The sequence below is a fragment of the Pollicipes pollicipes genome, unplaced genomic scaffold (genome assembly GCF_011947565.3).
Source record: "Pollicipes pollicipes isolate AB1234 unplaced genomic scaffold, Ppol_2.1 Scaffold_5724;HRSCAF=6776_pilon_pilon_pilon, whole genome shotgun sequence".
NCBI lineage: Eukaryota > Metazoa > Arthropoda > Thecostraca > Pollicipedomorpha > Pollicipedidae > Pollicipes > Pollicipes pollicipes.
The window spans coordinates 27293249-27317538 of record NW_023596746.1 but is presented as its reverse complement, the minus strand read 5'-3'; the positions used below and the strand labels follow the sequence as shown (position 1 = coordinate 27317538).

Here is a 24290-nt window from a genome sequence, read left to right as displayed (position 1 = left end):
CCTCAAGCAATAATCACTTCCTTTGTTCTCTTAAAAGCTCATCACCTTCCGCTCGGATTCCGTGAGAAACTCTGACTTGGTATTCTCTCGTGAGAATGAGCAGGAGCGTGATTACACCCACTGACCTACCAGACCGTGACCTCAGGGAAAGTGTGCTCTTGTAGTGGTCAAGCTGCCGACGCTCATTCGTCGCGCAGGCGCGTTCAGGTTCGCGACTCTCCGCAAACAGAGGTGCTGGCAGGCAGCGACGCGGCGATGCTGAGGGTCGCCGACAGAGGGGACACGGTCGCCCCGCCAGGCCTCGGGAGGCGACAGTGACTTGCTGTGTGGATGTGACCGTATCAGAACTTAGGGCACACCCCCACTGTGCTCAGCGATCGTCGGCTGTGGAGTGAGTGGACACGGAAATTGAGAGGTTCTCAAATCGAAGTCGGCGAGCAGCATGCCGGTGTCGGGCCGCACGCTACATTTTGAAACACAAGCAACCGCATCATGGACGTCAGAAGTATCTATAAAAGGTCTGCAGCACAGAAGCTTAAAAAGACAAGATCGTAAGTACCTGCTTTAGGTGATCATGTCGAGAGTGATATAAATGGGTTGCGTTTAGAAATCAAAACAAACATGGATTGCTTCTTCCCCATTGCTCTATCTCCTAAAACACGCGAATTATTCATGCTTGATGCGAGGAAGACCTGAGGCTCCTGGTGCTCCGTCATTTGCGATGCTAATAATGACACTATATATAAGCAATGATACACGACCGTCATTATTACGCAGGACGCTCCAAAGAAAGCACTAACCAGTGGTCACACTCAAGCAATCTGTCTCATGAGGGAGGGGCAGCAACCCACCGACTGACATTTTCGGAATAGCTGCAGAACGATTAGGGAGCTTTTATACATTAAGATGCTTTTATGATGATGCTATTATGACCTTTATAAGATGCTATTATGACGCCTCATGCTTTTATACATTAAGCATCATCAATTTCGAAGGCATTCAGAAATTGTGGGGCCCGTGTTATGTCAGGTCGGTGACTAAGATAAGTTTCAAGCAAGTACCATACACGAAGGTGTTGCTTTCTCATTGGCATGTAACGTTTTGCCATCACAGGTCACCACTTGCACTGACCACTGAGATAAACTGACATTCAAATGCAGCTGGCTGGACAACTGGCCCAAATATGTATCTTTCGACTAGGGGAAAATGCTATACGTCTCCCTGGTCTGGGGGCAAGATGCTGAGTTTGTAATCCAGCGGCACTGGGTACGAGTCCCAGAACGTGGGCACTGTTTGACCTGACTGAATTGCAAAGGTCTGCTAACAACTGAGCAACAAAGGTCAACCAAGGCCCGGAATGGCCATGTTGCAACACTGCGCGGCCCTAAAAATCCTCCGCATTCCTGTCTGGCGAAACGACGAAGGCAAAATTATGTTGGATTAAACGGTACAACTTCGATTGTGAGTTGAGGGTACACGCAACAAGCTATGCTTCGCAGGTACTCTGGACCCAAAGCAACCCATAAAAAACATTCGAAATAAATTAATTTAAAAGGTCAGCATCATAGAATACTGGGTTGAACAAAGCTAAGTGATCGAACAAAGCTACGAGATCGTTCGACTGCAGACATATTGAGCCTACAGAGGCGATTCGTGGATTCATTGCATACAAATTAGAAGAAAAGTGATTGATGGTCCGACGTTAAGTTGCCTATATCTTCCAACAAAGATGTCACATGGTCAAAAGTTGCTCAGATTTGCATTAACTACCTAAGGACACTTTGGTTCTCCCTTTAGCCCAATTTTGTCACGAAATATCTTGGGAGCAGGCACTTTTCCCTCCCCGTTAGTTCCAACTTCGGCCCTGTCGATTGAGCCTCGTCAACGGAGCCCCATCAGAGGAGCCCCATCAACGGAGCCCCGTCAGCGGCGCCCCGTTGGTGGAGCTCCATCAACGGAGCCCCGTCAGCGGCGCCCCGTTGGTGGAGCTCCATCAACGGAGCCCCGTTGGTGAACCCCCGTCAGCGGGGCCCCATCAGCGGAGCCCCGTCAGCGGCGCCCCGTTGGTGGAGCTCCATCAACGGAGCCCCGTCAGCAGCGCCCCGTTGGTGGAACTCCATCAACGGAGCCCCGTCGGTGAACCCCCGTCGGCGGAGCCTCGTCAGCTGAGTTCCGTCAGCGGAGCCTCATCGGCGGAGCCCTATCAGTGGAGCTCCGTCAGCGGAGCTCCGTTGGTGGAGCCCCGTCAGCGGAGCCCCGTTGGTGGAGCTCCGTCAGCGAAGCCCCGTCAGTGGAGCCCCGTCAGCGGGGCCCCATCAGGGGAGCTCCGTCAGCGGAGCCACGTTTGTGGAGCCCCGTCAGCGGAGCCCCTTCGGTGGAGCCCCAGCAGGGAGTGGGGCGGTGAACCCAGTCGGTGGAGCCCGTCACCGGAGTCCTCGCGGCGCCAGCGCTCCAAATGCGCCATCCCTGACTGCTTTGACATGTCGGACGTTGAGAATAAACATCTACAATGCCATGTGCTCACCCAATCGCACTCCACACGCCTCTTTGAATCCCTCTGCGCGGCCTCCAGTGGCACGAGTGACCCCGGGTACGGTGCCGTGTATTTGTCGCTTGCACGCGGGATAACAGATCACGCGAGGATTACTCGGGTTATTGGGATCCGGCGACTGTTCCATCGCCCGTGCGTTGTAATGTCTGCAGAAATGGCTACATTTTGTGCCACGTTTCAAATTTTGCAATTATTTGGCAAGGCGGAGATCGACACACGTTGGAGAACAAGTCCAAAGCGTTCTCAAATACACATTGATTAGGAATTCAAGCGTCAAAAGCACTTCCTTTTACCGAAGCTTTCCAATGGCGTGCTGTTTCCGCCAAAGGCCCCGTGGCGTAAGCTCTCCACAGCATCTGTATCCCACTACAGTGTGCGTGAGAGACGGAGGCGCTGATGGTCAAAACGGTTGCATTGATCTGGAATAATTCCACAAGTTACGTTTACAACTCTGAACTATCATAGACGTCTTAAGGTTAGGGCAGGGGCTAAAGAGCCTTTTTGATGCACGCATGCATAAATGCTCACTGCTCACCATTTGTTAAATATGATGCCACGGTTAGTTAAAAACGCCTTGTTTATATGCCACAAATAAAGATATGTTAACTTTTCCGACCCCCTTCTCTCTCTCTCTCTCTCTCTCTCTCTCTCTCTCTCTCTCTCTCTCTCTCTCTCTCTCTCTCTCTCTCTCTCTCTCCTCTCTCTCTCTCTCTCTCTCTCTTCCTCTCTCCTCTCTCTCTCTCTCTCTCTCTCTCTCTCTCTCTCTCTCTCTCTCTCTTCTCTCTCTCTCTCTCTCTCTCTCTCTCTCTCTCTCTCTCTCTCTCTCCTCTCTCTCTCTCTCTCTCTCTCTCTCTCTCTTCTCTCTCTCTCTCTCTCTCCTCTCTCTCCTCTCTCTCTCTCTCTCTCTCTCTCTCTCTCTCTCTCTCTCTCTCTCTCTCTCTCTCTCTCTCTCTCTCTCTCTCCTCTCTCTCTCTCTCTCTCTCTCTTCTCTCTCTCTCTCTCTCCTCTCTCTCTCTCTCTCTCTCTCTCTCTCTCTCTCTCTCTCTCTCTCTCTCTTCTCTCTCTCTCTCTCTCTCTCTCTCTCTCTCTCTCTCTCTCTCTCTCTCTCTCTCCTCTCTCTCTCTCTCTCTCTCTCTCTCTCTCTCTCTCTCTCTCTCTCTCTCTCTCTCTCTCTCTCTCTCTCTCTCTCTCTCTCTCTCTCTCTCTCTCTCTCTCTCTCTCTCTCTCTCTCTCTCTCTCTCTCTCTCTCCTCTCTCTCTCTCTCTCTCTCTCTCTCTCTCTCTCTCCCTCTCTCTCTCTCTCTCCTTTTCTATTGCTCATCTATATCCTCGCGATTGCCCGGCGCATACCCGCAAAGGCGTCCCCGCGCAGCTAAGGCTCGGTGGTTGGCTTCCCGGGCGTGGTTAGTTCCTCCCCACCGCTATCGATTATCCTTCATCCCATAGCCCTGAAATTATCATTTCTGTTCGAAAGGGCTCTAGTCCGAATGGGCAGCCAAATCATGTTCTCATTTTTCAAGTATTTTCGGACCCCCCCCCCCCCCCGCCACACACACACAAACACACAGCCCTGGACCCAAACGGTCAGGCTCTCAGGCCTCCCAGTAAAACCTGGTACATGTGTCACTGTGTGTCTTATCAGGCATGCACCGCTAAGGTCTTTGTACTCCCAGAGTTTTCACATAAACTCAGTATTAACGTGGCTGTGTTGTCTCTCCAGACCAGAACTGCTGGAGTCCTTGTACTCCCAGGTCTCCCACTTGGACTCGGTTCTGACGTCGCTGGAGGGACAGATCCAGGTGCTGGAGGCTGTGCAGAAGTCGCTGCCACAGGATCTGATCGGTAAGTCACCTGAAGCAGGTCGGTCGCATGCGTAGCGCCGTGTGTTGGAGCTTCCTCATGAGAATCATTGACTCCTGTCTACCATCAGCCCTCTTTATCTATCCATTACCGCCTCTTGCTGCTATTTCCTAGGTGATAGACCGCTAAGCGGCGCCGAACTCTTTCTTGTGTCGGCCCAAGTAACAGACAATGGGAAAAATCGGTGGAGCGAAGCGTTATTGGGCCTGATGACTATCTCGATGTGTCTAATTCACGCGAGCTCTTTACATCGGTCCGGGATACTTATCTCGGAATGCTGCCTATTTCTGGAGCCTGAGATGTATCGTCAGCTTGGGATCGTTCTGTGCACGTTCATTTCACTCAAGCAAACACTTCAACAGCCCAAGTCTGACTCAGGCAGGAACAAGGATGAATGAAGTACTTATGCGTACAATACACGGTAGCAGAGACGCTAAAACAAACATTCCAAGCTCAAGGTCTTCGTAGCCGATAAACATGTATCACGTCTTAAGGGGCAACGTATGTGAGGATGGTGCAAGGTGCGCGGCATACGTTTTTATGTCTATGTTTCCACTTCTTTTTCCACGCCCAACGCGTATAGAACTGGACATTGAATAATCTCGCTGTTTTTCACATCGAACGGTGGCCTGCAGCTAGCTTGCGAGGACGTGACCCCGCTTCCATCGTGATGCTCGTGGTGACTGGCCGACGGCGGCCCAGTCAGCGTCTCCGCTGTGCTGTTCTGTGCGTTCTCTAGTGGTCGTTCCAGCCCTGGAGTCGAGTGGAGCGGAAGACACAGTGACCTCGAGAATGTCCCAAGGTCAAGGTAGCAGTTCGACAAAGCGGATATAAAAGTCCGTTCGAGATGTTTGCAATACTTTAAGCGGTGGTCGTTTGCTGTGCATAGTTTGCTCATGGACAATCCCCCCCCCCCCCCAATTGAATAGGAAACCATAGCCATGTAAGTTAATTATTTTAAGTGTGGCTTCATCTGATAATTGTATCAAATTAGTCTCAACCATCATTTAGTGATGGTTGATGACTGATGGTGGGGGGGGGGGGGAGGGGGAGGAATCGATGCGACCCTCTCCTCATGGCGTTTCGAAATTAAGGAAGATAGAGGCTCACGAAAAATAATAGTAGATTGACCTCCACTTGAGTGTTATTTGTTTAATGCTAATGGCAATGTTGCACAGTTTAATGTGTTTTCAGCATACGTTTTCCTCATGTAAGTATCCTTTAATGTCACGCTGTTGGCCCGCCACCCACGCCGTCTGTTGACCACCGTGTAGTGTTTCTAAAGAAATATCGCTTCCTAGAAACCAGGAATGCTAGGAAAAGGCCTGCGTTCGCCACAAATTTTTGGGACCCGCTCAGGGCCCCTTCACAAATTTTGGGATCCAGTGCAGCCCATGACTCACAGCCGCACCATTTTTTTTTCGGATGAGCCACATGATTCATTCACAAATGTGCATAAATGTACTATACCGCAGCATGCAAAATATATTCAAATAGCCCACAAGCGAGTGTGTCATTTAATGATGGTTGATGACTGATGGTGGCAAACCTAGCAGATCCAGTGCGGCCAACGTCACCTTTCTTGTAACTTGCTACCAACCAGCTCCCTCAAGTCTCAGCACTAGGCTAGTACATTCTACCTGACACCTATGATTATAGGTACTAAACAATATTTCGCTGATTTTAGCATACGGCATAGGAATGAATAACGGTTGTGCCATGTGACATCCTTTGTTTCCTGCCTGGGATTTGGCAAAGCAAAGACCGGAATCAGCAATATTGCGCTTGCTGGTTAGGCATTACAATAGCAAACTTTGTGGTGATGTTGCAAATAGCTGCATGAGGTATGTTGCATGCTGTTTATTTTAACACTCTGAAATGGTCTGTTAATTTGTCTGAGGAGAGCCGTGTTTTCTCTTGTTTCCATTCTAATTTGAGCCATATGGCTCACTGATACGACCTTGTTAGAAATGACTGGGTTCCGATAAAGCTCATGTAATTTACGACAAATATGGTTCAACTCATCGCTCAAAGCGACATTTTTTTCTAAAGAGCCCACTCAGCTCGCTGCTCACCCCGAAATGATTGGCGCATGCGCAGTTGAACAATTCAGCTCCAGCCGAACGTAAGTCTGGTTGGGGACAGGTCTTCGGTCCTCTGTTTTTTTGTGTCAAAACACACGCAATGGATGCCTCAGAGGCTGCCAAAAATTGGGCGGGATCGCAGGACATGCCGTAGAGGTGTCCTCAGAAAACTTCAGACGGAGCCAATCTCCAGGTTAGCGAGAGGGTTAAGCTCTTGTTTTGTAGGATGATTGTCACTCCACTGCCACATGATGGATTAATATGTCACAAGATATCTTCATAAAAGGTCAGTAAGCCTCATGGACATGATCCTCCGCTGAGCTAATTCCAGGCTTAGATTGTTGGTGAGTGGCACACATATCAAGGGCTTGCGATATCTGCATTAAAGAAGCTCTTGTTTGGTGCGAGGGTAGTCCCCATCGGGATTCAGTACAAAGGCTTGCAGTCCTAATAATAGGTTTCCGAGATGATTATCGGCCTATTTCACCAGATAATCATATGACGCAATCAACTCTAGGTTTCTCAGATAATGAAAGGGTCGTCTTCACAAGATCATAAAGTCATAAAGTCCGCATAAAATGTATTAATCCACTGTCGAGAGACGGTGATGAATCCCAGTGCGTCAAACTCAGGTCTCGAGTGCGGCATTTGAGTGCGGGTCACCACGACTCTGGCATGGGCCAGATCAACAGTGTTACAGCAGTTACCAACTCCGCCCTGGTCAGGTCGACGTGACTGGTGGCCTGGTCCCAAATCGTCACTTCATTGGCCAGGCAGTCAGCAGCTTCGTTCCCATGATTAAACTGGCACAACCCACTACCCAGTGCAGAGTCAGCTCGCCAATCTGTCGTATAAGGCACACACCAGCCTCTGCACTTTAGCAGAACGGATAAGGATCTGGCCGGATAGCTCGTCTGCAGCAGCTGATGACGTGATTTTGGGTCCGCGATGAGGCGGGTCTCATGGATGCGCTTTAGGTCTGAGACCGGCAGGCTGTATGCAACCCCCAGCGCTTCCAAAGAACAACCAGCTTAGTAGACGCCGCCCCTAAGGTTTTCGGAGGACACCTCCCCGGCATGTCACGCAATCACATCCAAACTTTTGGAATCCTCTGGGGCATCCCTAAGACTTGTCTTGACATCAAAACGTGCCCCTAGCAGCTTTGGTTACAGGGAAGCGGTCGCCTTTTAGGAACGCTGCACGGCGATCCACGGCCGGCGCAAGCCACGGGCGATAATCGGGGATTCCGCGTCCAGGCGCCAGGTGCCGACACTGTTACATTAAGGGATCCTTGCATCATAAATAGGTAAAGAAACATGCCTGCTTCAGTTCTGTGTCGCTGCACGCTGCACTTCAGTTCTGTTCTCATGCACGAAGCCATGCCTAGTCACAATTTAGATTTTCAGGACAATTTGACCTTTCATGGGGTCCATTACGATCAGTTGTTGACCAAGTAACATACAACGAATTGCTAATCACGAGATATTTCTGAAGCCCTTCCATCGGCTCGTTTTTCGTTGTGATGCCCCATCTTTCTTAGTTTGGAAACTCCAGATGGATCGCATGAACCCCCTCCCATCAGTCTCCGTCCGCGCTATGTGAAACGACTAATCGGGGTGACGGTTAAACGATGCGCAGCCCGGTGCGAACGCCTCCCAGCCCTGCGTCTGACCTGCGGCTTCTCCTGCGCCGGACAGCCGCCCCTAGCTCGGACACGCGGCTCCTCCTGAGCCGGACGGCCGCTCTTGTCTCGGACACGCGGCCCCTCCTGTGCCGGACTCGCGGCCTCTCCTGTGCCGGACACACGGCCTCCCATGTGCCCGACGGCCGCTCCTGTCTCGGACACGCGGTCCCTCCTGTGCCGGACACTCGGCCTCTTCTGTGCCGGACACGCGACAGTTCCAAGGATCGAATAGTGTTGCTCCAACGATCGGTTAGCCACCGCTGCAATAAGGTACTGTCGCCGCATGCTCCGTTAAGATACAGAGCACTAAATGCACCATGCGTGAATGTGTTCATAACGGATTAGAGGACAAATGGTAGGGACAGTTGCGATACGTAGCTGCCCAGATGCTACTTTGAAAGGTCGCAATATGTTCCATGGGCGGTACTGAAATTAGAGTTGTGCTAAACACTAAACAAGTTTGTCATAAAACGAAATAGTCGCAGGCCCGAAATCCGACATTATGTATATATATATATATATATATATATATATATATATATATATACATGATTATTACAATACAAACAATCAACCAATATCGCTAAGCACGGCTCGTTACTTGGATAGTGACCCGTCGTCTACTTAACCCATGCAACGAAACAGGTTATACAGTTTTCGATTTTTGGTTGGTGGTTTTGGATTGAGGAGTAAGTATTTCTTAAGCGTGTATTGTTAATGCCGGAAATCTGAATTTTAGGCATTATCTTAAAAACACAAAATTTCAGTTAAGACGCTGCAGTTATAGACAGCAAAAAAAACTGTGATATGAAACAGCATAACAAGTTTCAACCCAAGGTAACACATTTTGTAACAGACAAGGTGTGTACAACTGATAGCAAAGCAATGGAGAGGGATTTTCTGGATGGATTAAGCCCTGTAAGAGCTCTTTCTCCAACACTAGCGTTGCCAAGCACGGCGTGGAATAGTACAGTTGTGATTATGATACAGAGCTGACCAAACATGTTCTCGCTTTTCACTGTGCATGCAAAGCCTTAGGCTTGAACAGAACCAATGCCTTAATCCGTGCTTACGAAGCCTTAGGTTTGAACCGAGACAGTGCCTTTCTCCGTGCATGCGACACCTGAGGTTTGAACCGAATCAATTGTGCTCACCGGCGTTAAACTGGCCTCATGCACTAAGACCCACGCCCTAACCACCGATACTTTTGGTAATGCCAGCAAATGCTACTTAAGTACAAATGGAATCCACGACACGAAAACATTCATGGTGCTTATGACGCATTGCACATCATGCATCCCTGTTTTGTGTAGTTTATGGCTTTCAAAGCTGTATTGCAACGGTTTCTGATAGATTCGGTTCCAGTTGACAATTAAGGCTGGTCCAAATTTCGTCGCTGACCGAAAAGACACCTGTTCATCACAGGATAGGCCAAGGGTAAACGTCGCCAGGCATATACTCGGTCGGGTCAAGGCGCCCGCAACGAACCTTCAGGACACACCATTCATCAACCCCCCCAGAACAATCGCAATGACACCCCGCTGCTATGAACACAGCTGCAAAGTAAATGTCTGCCTTGTAACGTTCATCCGATGGCGACGGTCCGGTCCATCCGATCCGGTGGCGCATTTTAACACTGAGTCACCGCAACACATGTCCGTCATCCGGTCTTTTGTGCGCTAAATTTTCTATCGTATTTCATCACCGAAACATAAACGCATAGCAACAATTATTAAACTGCCTTGTAGCTGCGCCAACCTAAGCTCTCAGAGAGGGCCCAGTGTACTTCACTCAGCGGTGATCCTTAAAGTGTGTATCATCATCATGGGATCCACGTGTGGATTTCCCACAAATCGGATGATTTGTAATCAGTCATAAGCTCCTTGAACAGATGAGCTCACCATCACCAATGCGTAGAGCAAACAACGGAGTCAAATACCGCGGACGATTTTATCCACGCAATAAAATACAGCAGGTAACCGGATAAAAGCCTTCCACGACCACCGTGCGGCTGCTGCCGAGTAACCAGCTATCTTCGATACCACGGGCCAGAGATCAAAGTTGTGAATTCTATAATACCTGTGCTACCGACGACGCGCCGACTCGGCGAAGTTGCCGTGCATAAACAAAACGTTGTCTATGTTCATGCAGAGTGGTTTAATAGGGCATCACCGTACCACATGACGTCATTGGTCGGTATAGAAGGCCAGGTTCGGTTACGATATCTCTCTATCGGGTAATATCCAAACCAATAGTTCAAGACTTGCCAGGAAGTGGTAACTTCCCAACCTCTGGACGCCATGGACGCTGGCTGTTATGACCTTTGAATGTTGCGGTTGCTACTAGCTTGGATGTTGTGGTTCTCTTCTGTCCGGGGACATAGGGCGACTTTTGGATTTTATGAAAGCTGGATGCTGCGATTCTGGGTGTTTTACATTGCATGTTATCAACTCCGGATGTTTCAATACGCATCCGCGCCTGTTAGTCGCTGCATGTTGTGTTCCATCTAATCCATCAACCACAACCCACTAGCACACGTCTGGCACGTTTGCTGAGCGCCTCATCTAGAAAAATAGCGTGCACCCCAAAACGGGAGCCACAGATGTGCGTGGCATCGTAGTGAAAGCCGTGCACGTGCTCCCATTACGCGTGTCGTGCGGCGGCGCAGCGCTCCAGTTGGTGTCGGACGGCGGCGGCACGCTGAGGTCGGGCTGGGCGCGGGCCGTCCGCCGCCGTCCGTCCGTCCGTCCGTCTCCGGCTCCGTGAGTACTGTTAGCTGCCGGGCAGTGGTGCCGGGCCACAGTCGGCCGGGCCGCCGGCCTCTGCCCGCACCACACGTCCGGCCGTCGCCACCGCGAACGGTGGTGACGCATGTGACGGCGGTGCCGACAGTGGATTCGTAGCGTGGTTGGGACACGGAGAGCCCAGTAAGCCCAGTTAACAGATCGGTGGGAGTCGCGTTGGACTCGATGCTGGCTAGCTACTTCGCCTCTCTCCGACCTGGTAAGGTTTTCAGGCTCGGCGCTCTCGTTCTCAGTATGGCCGTCGTGGTAGTTTTTCGATATACTGCATCGCCTCCACACAGAAGTTAACGTGCTTGTTTTAAATCCGCGTGTGCTGTTTCAACAACCACGAATCTCCGTCAAAAGTTAAGGTGATTAGCAAAGGAAATTCTGCAAAGCCTTGCCTTTTACTTCACGGAAGGATTAAGACGGCGCGTTAGTATCTGACATAGAATATTGCTCGGACTTTTGTATTCGACTAGTGTGTTAGCATGCATAGCCGCTTCTGCCAATAAGCTTTCCGGCTGCTGTCAGGTGTTCTTGAGTCCTGAGAAGGTCTGGATGATAACAACACCTGACGACGGCTGAACGTTGGATGTACGCTAACACATCAGAACAGGACGATACCACACGATACGATACGATAGCCTAAGCAATCCCCCCCCCCCCAAGCGTGCTCAATGTGTTTGTACGCTTTGGGGGTTGGACGTAGTGCAAGGGTATTGAAGAAGGCAAAATATTCTAAGGGCATTTATTTGCCCTTGTCGCTCGGAATCTTTTTCAGAAGTTGATGTCGCACAAAGTGTTCCTATTCCCGTCCAAAAGCCTGTCATTCACGTGCTGTACCAGCGGCAATGTATGCGCATGTCATGCTCCCTTCGTTCAAAAGATTAACTTCTTAGCTGATTTCCAAGCGGTCGGTTAAATTGTGTTCGCCCCGTTATTTGCTCGTATAGCCATATGTTTCTGCGTGGGCGACAAAGTCTTGACACAGCTTAAAAATTGTATGGTCGCTTCAATAGAATGTCATGACAACGGGGAAAATAAGCCAACAGGTCCGTAGGAGCGCGCAAACAAAACATGAATCCTACGCTCACGCAGCCACATGCCTCATCCATCCTAAAAATAGAGCACGCTCCAAAATACTTCCACAGACCAAAGCCAACGCCGCCATTGTCTAGTAGCTCGCAGCCAGATGTGACGTCCTGTCCGCGGGCGTGAGACCGGGCACGTGCCTCCCGCGGCGTCGCGGGAGATGCCCGCTGCGGCTGGTTCCCCTAGGCCGCCGTGGCCGCCGTCGGGCGGCGGAACTGGGCCAATTTGGCGCGCCACGCCGCCGTCGGGGGCGCGCGCGTGACGCGCAGCTGGAACGGGCAGCGGCTCGACACTGGCGGTCCGCTGGAACGGGTCACGGCCGGCGGCGCCCGGTCGCGGCGCGAGCTGCCGTGTCACTGACCCGGCCGAACGGTAACTAGCGCAGCCAAGAGAGGGCGTTAGGGGTAAGTGCTTTTCCTGGAGTTCCAAGGTACTGAGCTGGGTCCTGGAACTCCAGACACCTCAAATATTTGTTTCCTTATGCTTTCAGGACAGTTTTCGGCAGGAAGGAATTGGAAATAGGCCTTGCAAGACCCCTGCCAACATGCCACTGGCAACAGGCCGCTGGCAGCATTCCTTGAAGGCCTCTCGGGTTTCTGGCCCTCCTGTTAGGACCTCAAGGCAGGACATAACAGCAGGCATTCCGGTGTAGCTGGAGGATGATATCTTATTACCACTGCAGCTGCATTGGGGTCATGACGGCTGAGGGATGCGATGGTTTCCTAAACAAATATTTCTGCCATAATTATCTCAGTAAAATGCCATAAGCCATAAGTTCAGTCAACACATTTTGTCCATATTAACACTAAAACCAGTGCCTCTTTGATGTTGCAACCACTTCAGTAACAAATTTTCATCGACGAACGTTGCACACATTTAAAGTAAGGCCTATTTGCCCTTTTTCATACAAATGAGCTGGTATTGAGAGAACTAGGGGATAGCTGATTTCATTCCTCCCCATCAGTACGCGTCTTAAAGGAAGGATCCTCTCATTTGCCTGCCAGGACCGGCGATGTTGTCAGAGATCCTTCGGGAAAGCCCTCCTCTTCCCTGAACCCAGCACCAAATCTCGTCTATGCCTCTGCAAGCAGGCCACGGGTTCTTTCGTCGGCCTGACGTTTCCATAATGTCAGCGACCGGGTGCGGTTCCGCCTGTGTTGGTGCGCTGCGACGGGTGTGGATTTTACCTCGATTGATGACCTAGTGGAACGGCACACGAGTATAACACCAGACGGGTATGGATATGCGCTTCGGAAAGTGACTCCCAGGTTTGGGCTGCGGATATTAACAGCATCCATACTAGGAATATCCGTTGAGGACAGCGACACTGCAAACATGGCAGCGACGTCCCGCGCTGCTGACTGAGCCCTCGGTCAAGCCCGCCACTCGCATGCGACGTGCATCTTCTGAAAGCAGACAAGTGGAACTCCCATTCAGGAGCCTCACGCTCGTGAAAGACACGCCGCAGGAGCTAATATGGAGATGGCGGCCTGCAGGGGTAGCGTAATCAGCTGAGCGTTAGACATGGGGTGTCTGGTACAGCATGGCTATCAGTTCACTGCGTTAGAGCTAGTTTTCTCACGCACGGTGAAATGCATCACCAAACAACAGATAAGGAAAACGAATGAGCTGATAGAATTGATTCGTCACTATTGAGGGCCGTCATTTCCTTGCCACACCAATTTGAGGAGTTCCAGTTTTGTTTCTCTCTTTTCCGAGAAAGGTCATATTGGCTGCAAATGCCTTGAGAATTCCTGGCGCGAACGGTCACATCAAGCTGGAGTTGTTCCTCCGAACGGTGACGCGCAGGATGTCTCCAGGCGACCAGCGCTCATGCCACAGCCACAGGTCCACCCGAATACGTGCGACACACTGCGCGGCGCGAGTCGCCGGCACGCCTGTGTCCACTGGCAATCAGTATCTGTCGTGCTTCTGTGGAGAAGAGAAGCAATGCATTGCTTCAGACATGTGTGTCAGTCTGCTGGCGGCAGTCCGATGGGACACATATCTGACCCGCGCGTCTGACCCCATAGGGGACACGCAGCATGACTGTGTGGCGTGGATCCGTCCCGCGCGTCTGACCCCACAGGGGGCGCGCAGCACGACTGGGTGGTGTGGATCTGGCCCGCGCGTCTGACACCACAGGGGACGCGCAGCACGACTGTGTGGTGTGGATCTGACCCGCGCGTCTGACACCACAGGGGACGCGCAGCACGACTGTGTGGTATGGATCTGACCCGCGCGTGTGACCCCACAGGGGGCGCGCAATACGACTGTGTGGTGTGGATCTGACCCGCGCGTCTGACCCCACAGGGGACGCGCAGCACGACTGCGTGGTGTGGATTTGACCCGCGCGTCTGACACCACAGGGGACGCGCAGCACGACTCGGGCACGGCCGGCCACGAGCCCGATAGTCTGGAGGCGATGCGGACGGTGCTGACAGACGAGCAGACCCGACCCGGCTCAGGTCACTCGGTGGAGCTGGAGCCGGCCGTGCTGCTGCACCTGGAGCGGTGCGCCCACAGGAAGACGCGCCGACAGCTGCAGCTGCTCCAGAACGGCGTCAGGTCAGACACGGAGGCACTCACTCGCTGCCGGACTTTTCGATCAGACGCGGGGTGACACATTGGCCGCCGGACACAAGAGGCATACATTCCGCACAGAACATCAGCAGGTACGGAGATTACTCACTTGCCACACAGAATATTGCCAGGTACGGAGATTGTACATTCGCCACAGAGCGGAATTAAACACAGGGAATACACACTCGCCACAGAGCGGAGTCAGACACAGAGAATACACACTCGCCACAGAGCGGAGTCAGACACAGGGAAATGCACACTCGCCACAGAACGGAGTCGGACGCGGAGAACACAGAATCGCTGCAGAACGGACTCAGACGTGGAGGGAGCTCGCCAGAAAACAGAGTCAGATGCAGAGAGTACCCACGCGGCACCGAACAGAATGAGAATAAGAGTTTACATAAGCGTTACAGAGGAATCAGCCTGGACAGCTTGACAACCGATGCTACAAAGAGTAGCTCGGAGGCACACAACCGATTCAAAACACAGTCAGATAATCTGACCATCCATTTCGAAACTTTCCAGCCACATTTCTGCATCTGAAAGTGCGCACCTTGTCAGAGCAATGACTTCTGGTGATTCGAGCTTTCTCCGGCCCACCCTGTGGACGCTTGTGTATTATGACATCTTGGAGCACGCAGCGAACAATGAGGAAGTCATTTGTTTGAGGAATGTCTCCAGAATAGTCGATCGCATAATTCGCAACCACGGGCTGATAACAGAGCCTCATCTGGGATAACAGGCGTCTGCTGTCAGCAAAAGTAATTATGAACGTCCGTGAGAGCCAAGGTAACAGACTGCCAGCGACGAACCCCGCCCTTCACATGCTTCGCGGCAGGTTGTTTCAGTAGTCATGGATGACAGTCGTCACTACCCATTCATGAACATCATGATTGCTTTCTCCCCGCTGTGCGAGCGTTCCACTCACGAACTTTTCTATTCGAGAGCAAGAGGCACGTCACGGCCATCGTGAGCTCCCAGCAGAGCGTGACCATGGAAGGCGTCCTGCCCAGTTATAGACTGGTTTAGTCGATGTTCTGCAGTCATTTCTGGCGCGTACAGTCCTTTGTCTGCTCTAGGATGGTCGTTCTGGATTGTTTTGTTAAGATAACAGCTTTATCCGCGTTCGACTCATCAAATTAACAGATTAATAACACATTTGGATGAACTCAGACGTCTGAACCCTGGCCGCGCCCGTCCTCTGCTGGATCAAAGGCTTTATTGAACACAATTTTCCTACCCGAATGACAAATGTATTTGAAAGTCGCAGTCGTCATCACGTACTGTTCTGCCACTGCCACTGAATGGCACAACAAATGCAGGCAAACGCGACAGATCCATAAGACAAAACGGAATAGAGCGAGCTGCGTTTCCTATCCCGGGATAGCCGTCGTACTTTGAGTGAAGTGACCGTGTCAAGTGACCAAGTGACCGTGTCAAGTGAAGTGATCTGCCAAGTGACCGTGGCTGTCACACGCCGGCGTCGCCATGAATGGGGCTTGACATCGTGCGTGTGACACCGGCGGGTTGATTCTTCAGGACAATTGTCGGTATGCTTTTTTGAAAACTGCATGCTGCATAACGGTTCTGCGGTGCCTTAGGCGTTCTGTCCTCCCAATGTCCAAATCCGCATCAGGCTGTTTTATTTCACACATGAAGTATACGAACCACCAAACTTTTTCTGTCATGTTTCAATAAATAAAGTCGCGTTTTCGGAACTACCCGCTGAGCAAAGGAAAGATGTATGTGTGACTGTGTTACTCGTAGCGTGCAAGTGCTCTCGGGGAGATGCTTATCCGCATGCTTTCAGCTCTCTGGACACACCGAAGCGTCAACAGGTAGCGAGCGAGCTGGAGTCGCTGCACATCGAGTCGGAGCATAGCCTCAACTCGCTGGAGACGCTTGCCTCGCTGGCCAGCTCGGACCGGCTGCTGGACGAGCTGAAGCTGCGTGAGATGACCATCTCGCAGCTGCGCAGCCGCGTGCTGCAGCTGGAGCGGGCGCGGCTCGACAAAATACCCATGGACCCGGCCAGGGAGATCACTCGGCTCCAGAGCAGCGTGGTAAGCACCTGACGCAGGTGATGCTTTTATTCTCGGATCCATGAGCCAGACTGAGTCTTCCCCATATAATTTTATCAAGCAAAAACACGCGAAGCATTTTCCAGTCTTTGCTTCCGACGGCTCACCTGCCGTGAGATGCTCAGCCCTTACTCAGAACTCCGCGGACATACCAACGGCAACCAAACGGAGCTGGCATTTAATTAACTCCACCGCCACGTTATCCAATTTCTCCCTTCAGCTCCGTTTTGCCAATCCACCCATAATGACGCCAGCCGCAAGACTTGCTGCGTACACCATCACTACCTCACTGCGTCATCTGGAACGCGCGATCCGTGTTGAAATCGGCACAAGATCGGCCCCGCTCCGTCACTGCCCAGAGCTGGAGGGCTCCGCCGTTCATGCGTTGTCGTTAACGCGGCCGAAGCGTGCCGGGCGCGACGCAACTCGGGGCGTGTGACACAGCGCACACGCGGCTCTCAGTCAACAATTACCGCCGGCCGTCCGGGCGTCGCCGAACGGTAAAAGTGTGAGAACTTTCGGAGCCGGACGCTCGATGAGTGGTGTGGCGATAGCCTGGCGTTAGTCGCTTGGTGTCGTGGCCGCCTGCCGACGGCGCAGTCCGCAGTCTGCGAGCCATCGCCGCCGAGCTAAGTGGCCCGTCCTGTGGTGTCCGCTCGGACGGCGCAGTGAGGCGGGTTAGACTGGAGAGGCGCCATGACGCTCAAGTGGCGCGGTAGCTGGCGCGCCCACCGCTCCGTGTCCCTGTTGCAGGTGCAGCTGGAGCGGGTGCGGGACGAGCTGACGCTGCAGAACTTTACGCTCAAGTCGAAGCTGGCTGAGTTCACGCAACAGCTCAGCAACTCGGGGGTGCCGTTCTCGCTGGACTCGCAGCCGCCGACGAACGGTGTCGGCAAGCACGACACCCTCGACGCCAGCAGCCTCACCACCAACATATCATCCGGCTCTCTGGACGACGGCGGCGATCCTCAGAACAGTGGCAACCACAGACCGAACGGGGTGGACCACAAATCCACCTACAAAATCGGCACGGAAAGTGGTGAGCTTCGAAAGCTGCGCTTCACGGTGACGGAGCTGCGCAGCCGAGACGCCGAGCAGCGGCAACGCATCTCCGAGCTGGAGACGCAGCAGCGGAACCGGCGGAACCATGACGACCAGCTGCGTGCCCTGGAGGCCCGCCTGGAGGAGACCCGCAGCCGGCAAGAGGTGACGGAGCGGGATCTGTCCGCGAAAAAGGAGGAGTATACGACGCTGAAGCTGGACTTTGACAGGGTGAAGGAGGAGAACGGTCGTCTGAAGGACGACCTCAGCCGGATGATGATGCAGGAGATGGAAAACAGCAGCAAGCTGATGCGTCTCGGCGACTGCGAGAGTGAGCTGGGACGACTGCTGGACGATCACCGCACCCTGTCCGAGAGTCTCCACCATGAGCGGCTGCTGCGGAAGAAGTACTACAACATGATGGAGGAGCTGAAGGGTCGGATCCGCGTGTTCTGCCGGCTGAGGCCGCTGAATGAGATGGAGCGAAGACGGGGCGGAGCGGCGGCCATCAACTGCGCCGACGAGTTCACGCTCTGCGTGGACGGCGACAAGGGCCAGCGCGAGTTCCAGTTCGACAAGGTCTTCACCGACGACACGTCTCAGGAGAGGATATTCGAGGAGGTCGAGGTGAGTTACTGAGGCGACGCACCACATCTAAGCGAGTGCGTCTTTAGTGCCTAGCCTTGCTCACAGCTCTCGCCCATACACAGTCCCATGATATTACCAGCGGGCGTTCCATTGTGTCTGTATCAAACACCTGAAATTGACCCACAAGTATAAGCACCCCATTTAAAAAACACAACAGCAAAATAAGCATTAGCACTGCAGTGGGAATCCATTCTTAGCAGCCTCCCGTTTGAAGAACAACAGAGAAGCCAAAGGTGTCTTTGCGCCGCAGCGGTGGTCATGACAACAACAGTTGTAAACAGCGGCGCTTCCAAAAACGAAACGCAGTAGCGCGCAATCCCTTCGACGCCTTGTAATTTCATCAGCACCTTCAAGCCGTCATATCACCTCATGCGACAAACGATTAGCTGTCTAGCGGCGGCGCATCATCATCCTGATCATCACATACCGTGTCGTTGCCTCAGTCGCAGCATTTACGTTAAACGCCAAGCCCAGCTCCTCAGTGGTAGGACAGTAAACCTCAGAAACTATGTTCGTCCTACATTCGGGTAATTGCTGTAAATTCCTACCTCTCCATCCAATCTTCAGGCAATTGAACTGACATGAGCATGGCAACCACATCAAAGGACGGGATGGAAGATGTGGGGAGAAACACAGTCGCACCACGGATCGTGAGATGAGCAAATGAATTTGGTGTCACCGCTGGTGGCGGCCGCACACGGCTGGTGAGAAGTGAAGCCTGAATATAGTCAGGCGGGCGTGAAGTTAATGACGCCGCGGTACACGGTGCATGTCGCCTCCGTTAGAACAACGCGAAACGCTCCTGCTCCACCGACTTTGCACGCTCGTGTAGTGCTCCGTAACGTACGCGGAAGTAATGTCCGTGTTTTGGAGCTCCGCTGATATGCTGGCGTGTTTGAGACCAGCTCGCAATATGACGAAATTGGTTCTTCTTACAAATTTACAGATCGCGGAGTGCATATTCTTGCATCGGGGAACGGTCACCCATTTTGCGCTGTTTGTGCTTCTCAGCTTGCGCGGCACCAATACTGTCTCTCTTTTACCCGCTCAATGGCGACACCAGCCATCAGTTCATACCGTGCCGGACCCATTCTCAGCCGTGCGCAACGAAAATGCTATAAGCTATGACATATTCTACGGCGCTGTCGTTCGCGACGTTTTCCCTTAGCCTGCCAACTGGAGCCCGGGGGTTCGTACACATCCTCGCTCGCCCAGCGACGATTTATTTAACAAGTCGAATTTACAGTCGCAGGTGTTGCAACGCAGGTGTGTGCTGGCTATGATGCAAGCCGTTTGTGGACACATGTAGAGACGATTAATTGTCAAAACACTATTTTAGTAATGGGCATTATTATCAACTCGGTGCACTACTTGGCAAAACATTTTCATGCGTTCTTCGACGAGCACTCGCAACGCACGCCGCTGTACTCACTAACCTACTGCCTTGCACGTGAGCTAGAGCACTTCATCCCATTTCCCGGCCCCCACGCTCCGCAGTCTCTGATCCAGTCGAGCCTGGACGGCTACAACGTGTGCATCTGCGCGTACGGCCAGACCGGCTCCGGCAAGACGTACACCCTGCTGGGGGACGAGCGGCAGCCGGGCGTCGTACCACGAGCCTTCCAGCGCCTCTTCCAGCTGACGGAGGCGCGCAGCGGCCAGTTCAGCTACGCCGTCAGCGCCTACATGCTGGAGCTGTACAACGACCGGCTGCTCGACCTGCTCGCGCCGCCCGGCTCGAGGCCGGGCGATAAGTTGGAGGTTAGTGCGCCGGAGGTCTAGCATGTGATAGACGGTCGGCGGATCCACAACTGCAGCCACCAGTCCAGAGCCATTACAGCATTGCATATGGTTCAAGTTTGAATACTGTACCAGCAGGCGCAGTTTGCTATTCAAGCGGCTAGTGGAATCTGCTGGCAACAGCGCGGTCGATGCGCATGGAAGCGCGGAGGATTGCACTTGATCTGTTTAGATAATGGTCTTATTCCTTAATGCCTGTAATGGCCAAAGCAACTGCAGTTTTATCGTGTGACATTGGTTCTCGCTTCCAAAATGAAACGGGCACACGTAGACTGCATCCACGCTTACCCGCACACTGGCAAGTGTGGATACATTAAACGCAAAATTTCCGATAATCTAACACCCTGGCGCTTCCAATGTGCCTTAGGTGAAGAAGGACAAGCGAGGCCTGGTGCACGTGCAGGGCGCCACGGTGACGGCGTGCCAGGACGCAGCCCAGCTGCAGCGGCTGTTCCAGCAGGCGGTCAGTACGCGGCACACGGCCGCCACCCGGCTCAACGTGGCCAGCTCGCGCTCCCACCTGGTGATCGGCGTCACGGTCGAGGCCACCAGCCGCGTCAACGGCACCGTCTTCAGCGGCAAGCTCAGCCTGCTCGACCTGGCCGGCAGCGAGCGCGTCGCCAAGTCGGGCGCCACCGCTGACCAGCTGAAGGAGGCCAACGCCATCAACCGCTCGCTGTCGGCGCTGGCCGACGTCATCTCGTCCCTGGCCGCCGAGCAGAGCTTCATCCCCTACAGGTCTGTGACGTCATGACGCCATCCATAGCCGAGCAGAGCTTCATCCTATACAGATCAGCGACGTCACAGTGACGTCATCCATAGCCGAGTGTAGCTTCATAGCCTTCAGGTCAGTGACGTCATAGTGCGACAGTCGTGGCTGAGTGGAGCTTTATTCTCTACAGCTCAGTTATGTCGATCAAAGGTGGCCGGATGTCACCCCTACACAAAAGTAATGATGTTTATAGCCGAGCTTCATTCTTTGCGGGTAAGTCAGTTCATGATTACGTCATCCATGGTCGACAGTAGCTTCATACCCTATAGTTCAGTGACGTCATAGTAACGTTAGCCATAGCCGAGCGCAGCGCCGTGTGCTGTGTGTCAGTGACGTCATAATGACGTCACTCAGCGGAGCAGAACGTCGTGTCCCATAGGTCAGTAATAATGACGTCATCGGTATCCGAGCAGAGCTTTATTCTCTGACCCGTGCAAGCTTGTGACGTCATAGGGGCGACAGCTGTAGCCGATTAATGTTGTCTACTCTACATATTAGTTAGTAGTGGCGTTATCCATAGGGGAGCAGAGGTGAATATTCCACATGTAATTTACGTCATAATGAGCTCGCCTAGAGCTAACGTGGGCTTTGAGCCATATCGGCCTGTGGTTGGAAGTGAGTTGACGCTTGACGAATACGATGTCCACAGGAACAGCAAGCTGACGATGCTAATGCAGGACAGCCTTGGCGGCAACGCCAAAACTCTGATGTTCGTCAACATCTCGCCGGGGATCTACAACATAGACGAGACGATGGTGTCACTCATGTATGCTTCTCGTGTAAAACAAATCACCAACTCGGCAGCCAGAAACGCAGAGAACAAGGAAATCACCAGGCTAAAAAACGTTAGTATGGATTCGCACTTGGCAGGCGCAAGAAAGACCTTCAGCTCCCGTTTTTTTCGCTATTACAAGCATAGATTTCTCATTTTGAGATAATGACCTTCAGTTTACCAGGAGGTACTAATTGAACGATGTTATAAAGCAAGCATTGGTTATAAGCACGACTAAGCGCGGCTTGAAACGTCGAGTACTGTCAATATAGCCGATCTCTGTTTTATAACGTCGTTTAGCCGGTACCTCCCGGTATACATAGGTTAGATAACTCAGTATAGGCACCCAAAATATCGGTTGCTTTAGGTTTCCTCCGGCATTGGGGTACGGAACAGAACCTCGGGCCATCGGCTCCCGAACGTTAACCGTCCTCACGCCGTGACGTCATTACAGATCACTTTTTGTGGGAGCGGCAGACGGGGTGATGGGGTACATTGTGCCGCACAGTGCGGACCTGGAACGCTCTTTATCCAGTGAGGTTACTTTACTCACGTTTTATGGCTGGGTGTTGGCGCCGGAAGGTGAAACATCTAAAATGAGAGAAATCGAAATCATGCAATGTGACTGGCTAGCCAGGGGTGTGGTTTCCTACTCATTCTTCAGCCCACGATTTTGGGCTCCAGCCCCTAACGTTGAGAAGAACTTGGGATTACCCCGCGGTGAAATCGCTTGATTGGCGTATTTTGGGCTATGTTTCGGCATTTTTCACCGCTAAGCCCCTGTCCCTCATTTTGTGAAACTGCGTTCCTGGCCTGACGTGACTGTATGCCTTACTGATCGTATTTAGACGCATTTTTCCCCAATGTTTTTTTTGTATCTGAGCCATATTTCTAATATGCTCAGCGAGGTCACAAGTCTGACATATTTCTCCGTGTACTTTCCGCAAGTTATGATCATGTCTGTTTTCCGCCCGTTATCCCCCGTTTTTACATCATGTAATTGTAATTGATTGCTTCCCTTGTACCCATCGAGTGCCAGTTGTTACTTCCGACTTATGAATGGACATTTCTCGCTGGATCTGAGGAGAAGAGCTCCACAAGCATCTCCGATATCCAGCAAGAGATTTGGCTTTCACTTGGTGATACCTACCCTTTCCACAGATTATCGCGAAGCTGAAGCAGAAGTGCGAGACTGCCCAGTCCTGCGGCGAGGAATTCGATAGCTGACCAAACTGAACCCACGCTCAACTGAACTGCTAAAGATCTCAGTCAACCAAGTTCAGTCGAAGTGAGCCACCGATAATTCACTCGTTGTTTGCACACCAGTTCACGTTTAATAGGTTCACAACCGATTTTGCTAACATAACGGTATTACATATGTGATGACGTTTCGTATATTTCGGTCGAGCAGACTTGATGTGACGACAGGGCGTTTTGACACACGTGCAGCCACCACACTTCAGGATTACGCCCAGTAGCCACGCTTCGTTATTTGACCTCAAACGTGTGCACCCTCTATATCTGTCCAGGCTGGAGATTAAATGTCGATGCCTTGGTGACGGCTCGAGATGGACCGTCCTACCTTGCGGTCGAAGGGGATTTCCTACGCGTTCCTGGGCAATAATTGTGATCCACTGCAAATGAACCAAAGTGATAGCAGGTGTGTGAACGATTTAGATGTATTTTTGCGCCAAGTGACAATGTTTTCCAATGCGCACCTGTAGGAGACTTGTGATTACGGCTCGATGTTGCGTGCACACTTGAAATGATAAATAACAGTATATTTTCCAGCATGAATTCACTGGACAAGAACCAGCCCGAAGGGAATGCGGAACATGTCAAATGCACCTAGCAGAAACAGACGGAGAACACTGATTATATTACTATTTATCACGTTGATTGTTTTTTTTACGGTTCTGTTCATTGACAACGTATCTAGTTTGTGCTTCTTAGCTTTGCAGGCTGAGCATCAGTTCAAACTTGTCCGCAACTTTTATTTTGTCAGCATTAAAATTTTCCTTGAAAGATTGTTTTTGGTTGGCATACGCGTAGTTTGTAAAGCTCCTTATCAGTCCCACTTCACCGGTAATGGGCAGTGCTTGTTTGTATCTCTGAACTTTTTGCGGGCTCAGTAAGCTCTAGCTGTCAATTGGATCAATTATCCTGAGATAATCAGAGTTTAGAAGCCGTTGCTGCAAACCTCAACAAACCACCACTGACGACCTGCCGGGATGAAAAAAGCACCGATTTACGGGATATGATAGGTGCCAAAAATGAAAACATTGCGAGCTATGTGGTGGTAGAAAATTTGCCCAAAAATGGCAAGATATTTCAACAGAACAGCCCCTATTACAACAGACCTCAAAGTTTGGTATTGGTATGTACCCGATAACGTCTGCAGCGTAAGCTTGTGTATATCGCATATCGAAACAATTGCGTTTCGTTTTATGAGCAAGAAGAGCCACAAAATGTTGCCAAACATAGTAGCTTTAATTAGGACAGTGTATAGCAGGTGATAGAAATATGCTACAAAGTAC

At 51.8% G+C, this 24290-nt stretch overlaps 1 protein-coding gene across 1 annotated transcript; it reads left to right on the top strand.

Annotated features, from left to right (window-relative positions):
* The first annotated feature begins 484 nt into the window (after positions 1–484).
* Positions 485–23514, top strand: LOC119103501 (kinesin-like protein KIN-14I). Its single transcript, XM_037227076.1, has 9 exons — positions 485–551; positions 4271–4392; positions 14426–14624; positions 16450–16702; positions 17474–18388; positions 19907–20170; positions 20577–20947; positions 21631–21826; positions 22915–23514. Exons 1-9 carry the CDS (start codon positions 493–495, stop codon positions 22978–22980), a joined length of 2445 nt encoding a protein of 814 aa, XP_037082971.1. The 5' UTR covers positions 485–492; the 3' UTR covers positions 22981–23514.
* The last annotated feature ends 776 nt before the right edge of the window (positions 23515–24290 follow it).